The sequence below is a fragment of the Bufo gargarizans genome, chromosome 9 (genome assembly GCF_014858855.1).
Source record: "Bufo gargarizans isolate SCDJY-AF-19 chromosome 9, ASM1485885v1, whole genome shotgun sequence".
Taxonomy (NCBI): domain Eukaryota; kingdom Metazoa; phylum Chordata; class Amphibia; order Anura; family Bufonidae; genus Bufo; species Bufo gargarizans.
The window spans coordinates 78,929,225-78,944,566 of NC_058088.1; the positions used below are offsets into that span (position 1 = coordinate 78,929,225).

The 15,342-nt window shown below is 43.3% G+C and overlaps 1 protein-coding gene across 1 annotated transcript in view; it reads right to left on the bottom strand.

Moving 5' to 3' along the window:
* The window catches only part of NRK (Nik related kinase), a 334,012-nt gene extending 321,633 nt beyond the window's left edge, over positions 1-12,379 (bottom strand). Inside the window, exons 1-2 of the mRNA XM_044306320.1 lie at positions 12,178-12,379; positions 303-368 (exon numbers count right to left, since the gene is read on the bottom strand). Coding sequence (XP_044162255.1) covers positions 303-368; positions 12,178-12,234 — 123 coding nt within the window. The 5' untranslated portion in view covers positions 12,235-12,379. The remainder of the gene's footprint in view (positions 1-302; positions 369-12,177) is intronic.
* Between the last annotated feature and the right edge of the window lie 2,963 nt (positions 12,380-15,342).

Below are 15,342 nucleotides of genomic sequence, written 5' to 3' on the forward strand. Positions count from 1 at the left end.
CAAAATGGCCACGACGGCCTCTCTCCGCAAGCAAATGGATGAGGTGAGTATGTTGTTTTTTTCCACTAAAAATGTATTCATTGCCATGAAGTGAGAGGAAATGTTGCCTTTGTGCTGAATAAACTTTTTCCTGAAGTTCGGATCAAAGTCAAATCATTTGACTTTGATTCGCTCATCTTTACTTGTAAGCCCTAAAAATGAAATAAGCCAGATTTTGGTATGAAACCAACAGAGGGAATAATTTGATACATTTACCGGTGTAATTAGTAATCTGGGAATTGAAATAAAAAAATGAGTCAAACCTTATAGACTTGTCCATATGTTCCATTTCCGACCACTTCCACCAGCTCAAAAATTCCTGCAGGATCCTGTATAGAGGAATACATTGAGAAATAAAGATTAGGAGAGGCAGTTTAGAAGCTTGCGCCTCATGCACACGACAGTAGGTGTTTTGCAGTCCACAGAAAAAAGATCCGCAAAAAATATTGATGGCGTCCGCGTGCATTCCGTATTTTGCGGAACAGAACAGCTGGCCCCTGATAGAACAGTACTATCCTTGTCCGTAATGCGGACAATAATAGGACATGTTCTATTTTTTTGTGGAACAGAAATACGGACATACAGAAACGGAATGCACACAGAGTAACGGATATGAAAAGAAAATACGTTTGTGTGCATGAGGCCTTATGCATTCATTAACCAGCTTCCACTGAGAGGATTTCATGAATTCTCTATTAATCAATTTGCTGCAAAATTAGCTAGAAATGCCTTTGACTCTTGAGCTGGCTTTTTTCAGTTTTCTGTGCCAGTGACTCATACAGTATTTGGTTTCATAAACTATTCAGGCTTTTTTTTTTTTTTTGCAATGGCATTTTATGGAATTTGAGACAGGACGAATCCAGATTTTAGAGCATAAATATATTTGCCTATTCATGTTTTTTAAAGAGCCTCATTTGCTCTGGTTTGCATCCAAAGATGTGTGTCAAGGCGACATGTCGTGCCCACCGCCATTCTGCTCTCTGTGGTTGGCACGGGCATCAAATCTTTCACTTATCTTCTGTTCGGCCTACAGACTCCTATGTCCCATGCTATAGGCCGCAGCCTGGCTGCAAGGTCTCTTTCTGTGTGCATGTTAGAGAAACTTTTCCCTGCAGCACTGCATGGGTCAATTTCCTCTGATACTGGTCCTGTGCTGCGTGTTTGACTTTTGGATTATTTCACGGAATCGTGTTCCTATGCGTATTGCCTGATTCCTCAGTGCCATGCACTAGTGTCTCTGATCCTGGTTGGTCAGTAGCCAACCATACGGGGGCTATTCCAAAAGGTAGTGTCCTGGTGGCTTTCCCCCACAGAGAGAGACAGATTCCTGTATAGGGGTTAAAGGGTGAATACGAAGCAAGGACCCTTAGGATAACACCCTTAGTTCTAGCCTAAAGTCAGACTGGTTGGTTGGCACAGTGGTTCCACATGAACTGCCCGTAACAGTAAGCATATTAAATGTCAAGTAGAGATGAGCGAAGTTATGAAAATTTTTATTTGGCTGCTTTGCTGAATTTCACAAAAGTTTCATTATTGACGAATTACTTCTTCACGAAGCACATTTCTTTGTATGTAGGGGACGCAATGACTGGGAACAGCAATTGCGCAGTCCCCCATCATTGAACCCCTCAGATGCCGCATTTATCGCTTATTGCAGCATCTGAGATTAAAATTTTCTAAAAGTGGAAAAAGTGATTGCCACAATACCAAGTGCTATATCTATGAATGTAAGCGCGGTGTAGACAAAACAAGTGCCGCATGAAGGCTGCATGAAAATAGCATGTGGTGTGTGAATACACGGCGGGCTGCACGGACATATTTGTGACACACGCAGCTAAACAGAATATATGTGATGACATCTAACCTACTGACTTATTCATTGTTGACTAACAGATCAACTATGACTGGACCGCACAAGTGTTCTTATTAACAGCAGATCTGAAACTAATTCACTAACTATACGTGGAGGCATCTAACACCCAAGGCAAATCAACTGCTGACATATAGCAGAACTAAAACCTACTATAATAAAAACAATATAAGTTTTTATAAATATCCAAAACACCTATCAACAGTGAATTTGAAGCTATCTGCCATATTATAGCGCTAGAAAATATTTGCCACAAAAAATGCTGACAGGTAATGAAAGAATAATAAACTTCTAAGTTGTGTTCAATTAAGAGCATTATAAAATCATAATAAAGCTGACACAAAAGTGACTTTTAAGATGGCACCAACCGCATTTTTTAATATTTTAATTTTTTTTTTTACATGCGTGAGCTCCGCATCTACAGGACTGGGATCACTGAAACAAATATATATAATTTTTTATTCGTTTTTATGAATTGTACCTAATGCATTTCTTGTGAATTGTATGAAATGTATTTTTATTGATAGTAGAACAAGTAAAGGTACATGCAAATAACTGTGAGCCGGCCTATTTGTGTTCATATATATTAATACGTTTTCTACTGATAGGTGGTCAGCAGGCCAGGCACCGGTTAGCTGGTGAGCGTCCCCTAATTTGAAATTCATGATATTGATGACCTGTTGGCATGAAGGGCGATTAATATCTGCTAGGTGAGGGTCCGACACCCTGCACCCCCACCGATCAGCTGCAGCCTCTGGATCTGTAACTACAACCGTAAATAGAACAGGAAAAACAGCTCTGTTCAAAGTGTAGTGCGTGTGCTGCATTACTGCAGCCCAGCTCCCCTTAAAGTGACTGGGGGGTCGATTGTGTGGGCGACGGACCCTTATCGATCGTATATTAAAGGGATTGTTCGGGTTCAGAGCTGAACCCAGACATATCCCCATTTTGACCTAGGCAAAATCACACAGGGCAAAGGCATTTATTGGAGTTCTGGTGAGCTCTCCATGGGGTTGCCAGGAACCCCGGCACTGACGGGCGGGCTTCAGCGCTGCCCTAGCCTATAAAACGACTAGGGCAGGCTAAAGCCCGCCCATCAGAGCCGGTGATGTCACCGAACACACTGCTGGGTGGAAGCCTCTGCCCGGCAGTGTGTTATGTAAATAAAAGAGCCCTTGCCCTGTGCGATCCAGGGCAGGGCAAGGGAGCGCATCGGAGCATGACGTGCTCCAATGCTAACATCAGGGCGGCTGCCTGGGTGAAATTATGGGTATGAACCCGGACAACCCCTTTAATTTCCCATCTTGAAGATAAGTCGTCAATATCAGCGGCCTGGAAAACCCCTCTAAGCTTTACACAGTTCTGATTTTTATCAAGAAGTTGACTGTGTAATACATGGACAAGCCAGGTCTTCCAGACCAAGAGATACTCTTTGTAGTTTCTAAACCAGACAATCCCTTTACCTTTCCAATTGGCTTTATTTGCTAAAGAAAATGCAGTGCAACCATGAAACAAGAGGCACATTTATCAAAGAAATTCTGCAGTAGTTGCATATTTTGAATCACAGCAATGATGATTGCCATTTTTAACTTTATTTTGCTAAGGGGTTTGGACAAAAATTATTAGGTACTTGCTCAGTTTTTTTGCACTCAATGAGGTTGCCCCATCTCAGACATTGGTGGTATAACGGTAGGATACACCACCAATTTCAGGTGCAGGTCCCACCTCTAGAAGCCACACATATCACTAGAACAGGGCCCTAAAGTGAAGGAGAGCATACCACGCATGTGCAGCCACCTCTCCATTCACCTCTGTGGGAGTTCCAGAAATGGCCAAGCCTGCTCCAGGCTATTTTCAGCACTCCCGTAGAAGTGAAGTGAGGGTGGCCACACTTGCGTGGTGCTCCCTCATTCATTTTAGGGCTCCTGTTTTAGTTCCCATTCCTCCATCCATATACCCCACCCCTACCTATGCTTAGCCAACCTCCTGTTCCATTTGGATGGCACAAGTGGTGTAACTAAAAGCCCCAGGGCCCCAATGCAAAACCTTTTGAGGCCCCCATTCAATGTGTGCTCTTCATAAGATTGGTTTCTTTTTATTGACTGTTTAGACTTTTTGAGTCCTCATGCTCCAAGGCAGCTGATACGTTTGCACCCTGTATAGTTATGCTGCTGGATGGTGATCCCATCTATGAAAGGACTGCCGATTGGAGGCAAATGTTGCCGAACACATCATCTTGGTTCCTCTAGTGCATGGATGCCCAACCTGCGGGCATGCCTGGACAGCCTACAGCTATTAGGGCATGCTGGGAGTTGTAGTTTTGCAACAGCTGGAGGGCAGCAGGTTGAGCATTCATGCTCTAGTGTGTGCCTGCCATCTGCACATGTGCAGGACAGGAAGAGGCAGTCTACCGCACTGTGCTTTCATGATGGAGGCATGATGATGTGTCTGGTCATGTGCTTCTCCACCTGTAGCCATTTTATGAATGGGACTCCCATCCCGAAAAGGAATCAAAGATGTATATTCACACATTAACACTTGAAATAAACTGTCCAACCTCTTTAAGGAACTGAAGAATGTCAGGTAAGTTGTGAATACCATTTTAACCAATTTGGTGGCATGTGCCCTGAATTAAGACTTCTGTTCAGAACTACACAGCTGCTTTATTCCAGACACTGGCCCTGATTTATCATTCCTTTACTTCAGAATTCTGGTATCAAAACAGGGCTTTTGCAACTTTTTTTGCACTCTCTTGGGCAAAATGTTGGCGACTTTTTGCATTTTTTTTCACCACTCACTCCAGTTTTGTAATGTGGGTGGAAAAGTGACTGTTACTGAGTTTCACTCCAGGTTTATCGCTGAGACTTTTTTCTTTTTTTTTTAAGTCGCAATCTTGCTCCAGTAGGAGGTTGGAGAAGGAAAACTGGAGGAGCTGTTCTAGACAAAAGAATTGGGTTTAAAGATACATTTATCAAACAACATGTGACATTTGATAAATGTGGCATAAAGTACGCCAACACAGACTCGCGCAAAACTGACTTCAAATATTCCCCTTATGATAAATTCCCCCCCCCCACTGTGCCAGGCTTATTCTTTGGTTGCGCCTATTATTGCAGCTGAGCTCCATTGATGTTAATAGGAGGAGAGCTGCAATGCTGAAATCCTGGTGAACGGGTGAGGCACTGTTTTATACGTATAGATTGTGTTATATGCTAATTTGTGTATGAGCATGAGCATGAGGCAGCATGAGGCAATGCAAATATTACTAATAGATCCAAAATACTTATTAGAATAGTAATTCTAATAAGTATTTTGGATCTATTAGTAATATTTGCATTGCCTCATGCTGCGGCTTTCAGTTGCTGCGGCTTCCTTGTGAAGGCACGGCTGATTCGGGCTTTGTTCACATACATGAATTAGTCACATTGGTTGTTTGGCAGAGCACAGTAATTCCCTTGAAAACAAAGCACATTTGAAGTGATTTGACTGATCATTTGAGAAACCAGATCCACATGGCAAACTCCGCGCCAGATGATCCCTCTGACAGTAAAGCAGAGCCAGTCTTAGATTGCACAGCTGGCTGTCCTAGTTCTAGCACATTATGTAGGCGGCAGAGGTCAGGAGCCGCTGCTTCCAGGGATGGATGAGATACCTGGAATATATTGTCTGTAACGTCTGTGTAAATCTTATTCAGTGGCATTAACTCATCTGCTACTGGACACTGCCGGACTATGCATGGTCTTTACTGATGAGCTAGCTCCGGCAATTGTGGAAAATCCTGCTGATGAAGACCAAATCAGAGGATATTGTCAATAAATGGAAAAAAATGCACATTGAAATTCAAGGGGCAACCGTATAAGGCTACCTTCACATCTGCGCTTTCCCTTTACACTATTGAGATCCGTCATAGGATTTCAATATCGGCGGAAACGCTTTCGACTTGTCCCCATTCGTTGTCAATGGGGAGAAAACTGAACTGAACGAAACGGGATGCTTTAAAATGCGTTCCATTTGGTTGCATCCCCATCGCGGACAGAATGCTGCAAGAAAACTGATCCGTCCCCCATTGACTTTCAATGGAGTTCATGACGGATCCGTCTTGGCTATTTTAAAGATAATACAACCGGTTCCGTCCATAACGGATGCAGACTGTTGTATTATCATGACGGAAGCGTTTTTGCTAATCCGTGACAGATCTAGCAAAAACGCTAGTGTTGAAGTAGCCTTAAGATGCTACATGCATCCATGTATAGAAATGCCTTAGGAGAAGACCCACTTTTTAAAAATATGACAGTTACACCCATTATATTTTTATGGTATAAAAATTTGTAGTTACGCTTTTAGGGCCCATTCAGATGGCCGTATGAACGGGTTGCGGAACGGGTGTGGACCTATTCATTTCAATGGGGCCGCAAAAGATGCAGACAGCACACGTGTGGTTCCGTTCCGTGGAAAGGATAGATCATGACCTAGTCTTGTCCACGGACAAGAATAGGCATTTTCTATTATGGTTGCGGCCATGTGCGGTCCGAAAATTGCGGACCGCACACGGCTGGTATCCTTGTTTTGCAGATCCGCAATACACTACGGCCGTCTGAATGAGGCCTAAGGCTAATCACTGCACTAAAGCCTCATTATTTCTTACTGCTGGTGAGAAAGTTACAGTTGGGACTGTTTCACATTAGCTTAATTTCTTCACCCATATTACAGCTAAGTGTCCCTGACTATGTAGACGTATGATGTTGTTAGTTTGGGTCCTTAGACCCATGTCCAGGCTGAGACAGTTTGCCATAATACAGGCACAGAAATATATACGTATTAGGCTTTTTTAATGTTTTCTCTTTTTATTGAAAAGGAATACATACTGTAAGAACAACAATAGGTATACAATGGAAACCCCGAAAGATTTTAACATTCTATACATAAAAGTTTTGGACACTTTCTGCACTGAATTTATGTTTTCATTTGCTTCCTAAATACAAATAAATATATATTTTTTCAATGGTCTACATTAAAAATGTCCTACCATTTTTCTTCTGCACAGTGTCTATAAGACCTTCACCTAGCAGCTGCTGCTGATTCTCTCATAGATCCACTGCTCCTATTTCTGACTGTACTCTCTGCTATCCCCAAAGTACACAGAAAGGGCAGCTCTCAAAGGCTGTCACCGGTCGACACCTGCGACTCCTTTGTTTTTTGCAGGGTGGGCTGGAGTTTTTATAGGTACTATTTTGGGTACATGTGACTTTTTGATCACTTGGTCATTTTGATTTATTTTTTATTCACTATGCCTTTTTGGACACGGCAATGTCAGTTATGTATACCTTTAACAACTCCTGCACATGGCCGTAGTTTAGGTCCGCATTTTTTGTAGATCAGATGCAGACCCATTCATATCAATGGGGCTGCAAAAGATGCAGTTTGTTCCGCGGCGACGCAAAAAATAGAACATATCCTATTCTTGTCCGTTTTGCAGACAAGGATAGAACATTTCTACAGGAGACAAAAATGGTGGCAGTCTCTCGACCTAATAGCGGACCACAAAAACTGATATGGTCATTTGGAGGAGCCCCTATTGTTTGTTTATACAGTACAGGTAAAATTGGGACGGGGGATTAAAATTTTTCAATCTTTTAGTTTTTATTAATGTTTAAAACACAGCTTATACCATAAAGCTGCAGCAGTTTATGCGCAGTCTTTCTGAATTCTTTGTGTCTAGGAGCAGGATATTTAGAATGGCAGGCCTTGGAGCCTTCACAAGACCCCTAACTGCTTGCGACCCCAATCCCAGTCACTGCAAGTGGGTGTCAGCTGTATTACACAGTCGGCTCTAGCCATATATGGAGCGGATTTAGTTTGCGAGTCCGCTCCATACCCCTGGGGAGCACCCCTGTTGTATAGATAAGTCAAGGTGCGTGAAGGAGTTATAATTTTTCTACCTTGGCACAATAAAAACTATTCATTCTGAAAATAATTTGTGTTACTGAATTCAAAGGGGTACACACAACCAGCTTCAGACTGGCCCATCATAATACCAGAGGATCCTGCGGTGGGCCCCGGCTCTGATACTATAGTGTGCCCTAAGCGTCCAGAATTTTTTTGGGGGAGCTGGAGACAATAAATTGCCATTAGGCTCTACTTCTTTGAATCAAAACCTATTAGGCCTTTTTGATGATATGGGGGTTGGGCCTCAAGAATTATTTTCATTGGTGGGCACAAGGAACCCAAGTCCAACCCTGCAAACATCTTTTTGATCATTTTTTGTTTACCCCTTAAGGCTACATGCACACGACCGTTGTGTGTTTTGCGGTCTGCAAATCGTGCATCCGCAAAACATGGATTGCGTCCGTGCGCTTTCCGCCATTTTGCGGAATGCCACGGACAGCCTTTAATATAACTGCCTACTCTTATCCACAAAGCGCGGACAAGAATAGGACATGTTATATTTTTTTTGCGGGGCCACGCAACGGAGCGACGGATACAGACAGCACACAGAGTGCTGTCCGCATCTTTTGCGGCCCCATTGAAGTGAATGAGTCCGCATCCGAGCCGCCAAAACTGCGGCTCGTATGCGGACCAAAACAACGGCCGTGTGCATGAGGCCTAAGAACCGGGCCAATTTTATTTATTTTTTATTTGCATTTTCATTTTTTACTCCCTCCCTTCCCAGAGCCATAACTTTTTATTATTTTTTTTATTTCACATAGCTGTATGAGGGATTTTATAGGACAAGTTGTAATTTCTAATGTTACCTTGAAGCTAGAAAAAAAATCTAAATGGGTTGAAATTGAAAAAAAAAAAAATCGCCCATATTTTAATCGGTTTTGTTAGGGCGTTTTACTATGTGGTAAAACTGACCTGTTCCCTTCATTCTCCTGGTCATTACAATTACAGCGATCCCTCATTTATATAGTTTTTATTGTGCTTTAATTATTCACACTTAATGGTTTGGTCAGTGATTGAGTAGAGATGAGCGAATCGAAGTTTACGAAGTGGAATTCGACCCGAATTTCAGGAAAAATTTGATTTGCACCGAAACCGAATCTCCTCACACTTTGTGGTAATGAATCACATTTTTTCCTAAAATGGCTACTGCACGTGTTAGGACATGGAGCAAGGAACTCTGGGAATGATGGATCACCCACAATGCCATGCATGCAGCCAATAAGCAGCCAGCCCTGTGATGTCACAGCCCTATAAATAGCCTCAGGCATCTTGGATTCAGCCATTTTCCAGTGTACTTAGGGCAGGGAGAGACGTCAGCAGGCGCTAGGGACAGTGTTAGAAAATACTTTAAAACTTTTATTTTGCTGTATAAAAGTTCAGGAAAAGGATAGGGAGGAATTATTCCACATTATTGAAGCAGAACAGGGTTCAGGAGGGGAGTTTACAGCCTGGGTAATGGAAAGAATCCTATTACACCTTGCTGCACTATAACTGCGGTGTAGTTAAATGTCCTAAAGCATTTTTTGGCTTATAATAGTGGAAAAAAGGACCTATTAGCCGTTGTGTGGTGAAGTGAGACAATTACAGCCCTTTTTTGTGTGTATTAGTAGCACAAAAATATATATTATTTGCTGTTCAGTGGTGCAGTTATATGTCCTAAAGCCTTTTGTTTTGTGGTGTGTATTAGTGGAAAAAAAGGGGCTCATTAGCACAAACGTACTGCTGACACCCTCTGCACTCTGTCGCGGGGCTCTACTTGTATACGCATTTAATAGAACAGGTTCTGTAGACATCTATGTAGAATCAGCTGATGACGGTGTAAAAGGAGTGTGCTTCTTCTTGGCGCTAACATTGACCTGTAAGGCTGAGTTCATAGTTATTTGATCAGTTTTGGCCCTGTGACTGCCCAAATAAGTGAAGTGTGCAGTGATTCTAAGAGCGACGCCTGTCATCTGCATGTCATACGGACTCACAGTATTATTTCACTACCACAGCAAACTCCCTATGCGTGTTACTGCAAGGCACAGTGTTCTACACCACTATAAAGGCTCTCTGCAGCCAGGAAATAGCATGTTTTTTTACGCTATTCGCTGTGAATAAATTCAGAAAGAACCAAATTTTTTTGAAAAATTCGGCGAACCGGCCGAATCGAAAATATTTTTGAAATTTGCTCATCTCTAGTTGGAGTCTTCACAGACATAAGGTATAAAGAAAAGATCTGCACCTGTTGTGTGTTTTGAGCCGCAACTCGTTTTGGCTCAAAATCACTGATGGAAACCACTGACCAAAAGATTGACGTGTGAATGAGGCATAAGACCTAAGGCTGATGGAGAGAGAGTCTCTGGTGCAGTCAGCATTGACATCTGGCACCCGCAGGTGATGGTGCAGGCACAGCTCTTCCTGAGCCTGCACCATCAGTGGGCTATGAAGTACTGCACAGGGGTTATCCAAGAAAAGGTATTTATGACTATCCTCAGAATAGGTCATCAGTATCTGATATGGGGGTGGGGGGAATGGGGGGAGTGCAACACTCAGGACACCCACTGATCAGCTGTTAGGTTAGATGTTGCAGTGCGACACCATAGGCTGCCATTATAAAAATTGTCGCTCGACATTGGTGCAACAAAATGTCGCGCGACAAATGTCGTTGTGTAGAACTAGCCTTATATTCCTGGTTTCGCCATTGCATTTCTTTAATCAATGTTTTCTGTACACATTCTTGGATTAACCTTGTGAGTGACTTGGCGTCAGTCCGACACATCTTATGTTTTATAAAGTAAAAAACTATCAGTACCCAGTGTATAAAACCGGTTTAACTTTCATATGATCTTTATGCTGTCGCTGCATATCTCTTGCATCTACACAAATAGAGCAAATGAATAAAGACTGCCTGTACAACAGCTTCAATAGACAGTAGGAAGAAACCAGCGCCCCCAGTCATATCTGCATGGGAACGTACTCCCAAATGAAGTACAGTATATAGGGAAACCTATCGAGGGCAAGCTAAAATTACCCAGGGAGGGAAAAACTGAGCCTTTACTGACTATATTGATCCTAGACGAGATACAGTAGGATGTGGATTACTTGCTGGTATCTGCTAAGGCTACTTTCACACTCTCATTTTGGGGCAGATCCGTCGAGTGTCTGCAAAAACGGATCCGTTGCAAAAATACAACCGCATGCATCCGTCATGAACGGATCCATTTGTATTATCTGTAACATAGCCAAGACGGATCCGTCATGAACTCCATTGAAAGTCAATGGGAGACAGATCCGTTTTTTATTGTGCCAGGTTGTGTCAGAGAAAACGGATCCGTCCCCATTGACTTACATTGTGTGCCAGGACGGATCCGTTTGGCTCCGTTTTGTCAAGCGGACAGCAAAGCGCTGCAGGCAGCGTTTTGGTGTTCGCCTCCAGAGCAGAATGGAGACGGAACTGAGGCAAACTGATGCATTCCGAGCGGATCATTTTCCATTCAGAATGCATTAGGGCAAAACTGATCCGTTTTGGACCGCTTGTGAGAGCCCTGAACGGATCTCACCAACGGAAAGCCAAAACGCGAGTGTGAAAGTAGACTTAAAGGGAAATTCCACCTCTGGAGCTGTTTTACAAAATACATACAGGGAATTGTCCAGATAGCAATTTGTTAAATTCATGTTATTTTTGGAGACTCTTCCACGTCTTGCAGGAAATTCCAAATTTTGCCCAGATTTATATGTAGTTTATGTCCCTACAGTCTATCGGTGGACTTTAGGCTACTGCAAAGCAAAGCGGCTTGATGAAGGTATATCCCAGGTATACACAGAATTGAAGATTCTCTTCGGCGCTTCAGCTAGCTGCTAGTGATAACTTCATATTAGTGAGACCGTTCCTGACTAGAAGTATGAATAGCTCCTTCACAAGTCAAATTTCCCTTTAACCTTTCCTTGTCAGCCTTCTTGCGCTGCTTAAAACAGCATCAGGCATCGGACGTACAATGCAGAGTATCACAGCAGTGATAACATGCTGTCCAACCAGCACAGTGCGAATTAACACTGCGACGCCAATCCAAAATCTGCCTGGACCAAAAATATCAAGGGCAAGAGCTGAGCTTCAATCTGGGCTTTAATGTCCACCAGTGATAAGAACTTCACAAGCTAGCGAGTCGCACTAAAACTTCCCATAGGCATCATCTCCTGGTTAACCCTTCCAGTCCTGGACAAGCCAGGCTGTGTCCCTGTTGTCGTAAAATCAGTCCCTAAATGACATGTCCTTTTAATTGTCAGCTGTAGACCACTGAGCAAGCCTTTCCCTCTAAGAAGAGCAAAAATCATTCACTTACTCTCAATGAGGCCAAGTCGATAGAGTCCAGGCTCTTGGTTGTCAGCATTCTTGCCATCTCTCATCTGCTTTCAAGAGTGCAAAAAAAAGTTTTTCTTTTTGATTCTTCCCCTTTAAACTTGTTTGCAGGGAATCGATTCTGGTAGCATATCGAAGAGTTGTCAGTGAGTGTCAGCCCATGGTTAGAACTGGAAGTGTGTGTGTCTGTGACAAACACAGGAAACTTCACATTCAGCACAACCCGGAAAACACACACAGAGGAAAGAAATCTGTTTTTCTTTAAGAAACGGCATTGCAGAGCTATTTGCTGGTGAAAGTGAGGGAAGGAAATGACGCTCTCGAATTTTGGAGCTACAAAAGATTTATTATTAAAACTTTTTACTTATTACTTTCTAGCTCCAGCTTCTAAGTATCTGAACTCTGCTGCATGAATGACATTATTGTAAAATTGGGATCTGTAGATAAGGACAAAGCTGCAAATAGGAGGAAAAGCTAAAGAGCTGATAAATTATTGACTGGACAGGACAACTATCTATTGTATATGGGGAGCTCATGACTTTCCCCCGACAGATGATGTTTAATTTCTCCCGGGAACTTTTAACCATGCAAGAACAAGAATCAGAATGGGGCTAATCCACATGCAGACTCGTGGCAGAAATCAGTTCAGCCTCAAATTTCTGCCAGGGAGGGATTCCATGGTGGCATTTTCTGATAGGAAAAATTTGCCATGTGAACAATCCTTCAAAGGCGTTGTCGCGTCTTGACATTTATTGCATATGGCAAGGATATGACATAAATGTCTGATAGATGCGGGATCTACCCATAGGACCTGCTGCAATTTTTTTTAAAAATAAATGGACTTTTAAATGACGGAAGAGCAAGCAGCGCATGTGTGGTCACCTTCAATTTACCACAATGCGAGTTCCGAAACTAGTTGAGATCTGGCTTGGCTATTTTCCGAAGTCCCATAGTGGCGAATAGACGGGTGACCACACTTTTGGTGGTTTGCTCTCTATTGACTGCTATAGGACTTATGAAAATAGCTGCACTACTTCAGTTATTTTCAGAAGTTCCATAGCAGTGAATGGAGAGCAACCACCAAAGTGTGGTCACTAGAGATGAGCGAATTTCATATTTAGAAATTCGTTCACACTTCGTTTGTTGGTAAAAGGTGAATTGCGTTATGGATTCCGTTACCACGGACTATAACGCAATTCTATGACGGAATGCATATCAGAATGCCTTTAGAGGCATTCCGTTATTCATTCCATCATAATAGAAGTCTATGGGCTTCAAAACGGATTTGTCCCGTTTCAGATAACATATAATGGAAATATTTGCATGTCTTCAGTGTTTTGGACCCATTCCTGCTTTTGGCTTACAAATCATGATCAAATCCTGATGCAAAATACTGACCATGTGATAGAGACCTTATAGACGCTCAAACGACAGGACCCCCCCTTTTTTTATTTTTGTGTGTATTTGTATAAACGTTAATGTCAACACACCCAAACATGGACACTAGTGGCCCTGTACAGACTGCTGAGGGTGGCAACCGCATGAAGAGTCACAATAGTAGCTCCGGAACATAGTGGGAGGGGGTGACAACATCATGTAGTGTCATAATAGTGGCCCCGGAACAGACTGAGGGTGGCAACAGGAGGAAGAGTCACAATAGTGGCCCTGGAAAGGAGTGGTGAGGGGAGTGCAAAAGTAGTGACAGTAACAGCACAAGATGGTGACAGATCACAGTAGAAGCAGATTGCAGTAGAGGCAGCTGGAGAGTGGCATCAGGCAGGTGATGGCATCAGAATAGTGGCTGCAGCATGTGGGCATAAGTAACGGCCATTTGTCACAATGTTCTGGTGTGGCAGCACACTACATTCAGATCATTACTGTCAGAATGATCTGGTCTGTTGTATCAGGCACTGGTGTATGGAAATCCTGGTTGATCCAGGTCTCATTCATCTTCAAAAGGTTCTCTCAACATTTTGCATGGAAAGGCGAGTACTCTGGAGTAACTATGCACTGATCACTCGTTCTGTTGCCAGACTACTGGCTGGGCAGGAAAGCTTGCCAAGGGCAAACTCAGGCAGTTGCAGCCACAATTCAAGTTTGGCTGCTCAATAGTCCAAGGGATCTTGGATCTAGGATGATTGGTTGCAGTCCAAGTATGTCACCACCTGCTGGTTCAGGTTCTGCTCCATGTCCTGCTGCTAGCTGGTTTCTTCAGTAGGTAGGAATTAAAGTGCTAGTTAGAGGCTCAAGACCCCCCTCCAGCAGTCATGGCAGTGGAGCGTGAGCTCAGAGGGTCTCCCTGGTTAAATCTTTGCGAGGATGGGAGATGGCGCATGTAGGCAGCGGCTAACAAACTACAAAGGATTTCTCGATAGTCATTGAGTTTTTCATCCCTTGCAGAAGGTGTGAAAAAGTCCCCTATTTTGGACCAGTAGCATGGGTCTAATATTGTGGAGAGCCAGTAATCATCCCTCTACCGAATTATGATAATGCGGCTGTCAGTATGCAAGCAGCTTGGCATGCATCTAGCCATTTTTGCAAGGGAGTCAAAGGGACTCCTTACCCAATCTCCGCTGCCACAGTCTGTTACCGCCACTCTCTAGCTCCTCCTGTTCCTCTCCTGTCTCTTGGGCAGCTGGGGTTAGTCGATCATTGCGGTCCACATGCGGTCGGGCTGCTCCCCCAATTGAAGACACGCCACAGTGTCAGGGGTTTGGCAGCTCCTCCAGAATTGCCACTATATATTTTTTTGTTTTTTTTGCTTCTGACTTGTTAGATTTGAGTGCGTTTGCCCTACCTGCCATTCTAACACTTTTTTGCACCTGGTAACCTCCATCACATGGTCTGGTGTGGGTGTGGCTCGCGGCCTGGTTCCATTCACATAGTACTACTCAGTATCCATGCTGGGCATTTGTGGGGGAGCTTGGCTGCGAGCTGAACTATATCACCTTTAGACCGTGTTCACACCATAGTTAGAGCAGCGGTTAGGACCCCTTGCCATGCTGAGAACCGTGACGTGGTGCATGATGGGCTCCGATATCTCCATGACTGGAATATATTGACAAAAGTCTCAGCTTTTAATACCTTTACTTATGTCTTGCCAGCATAGTCAGTGTTATATCTGTTTGGTGCATTTTCTCTCCGTGTA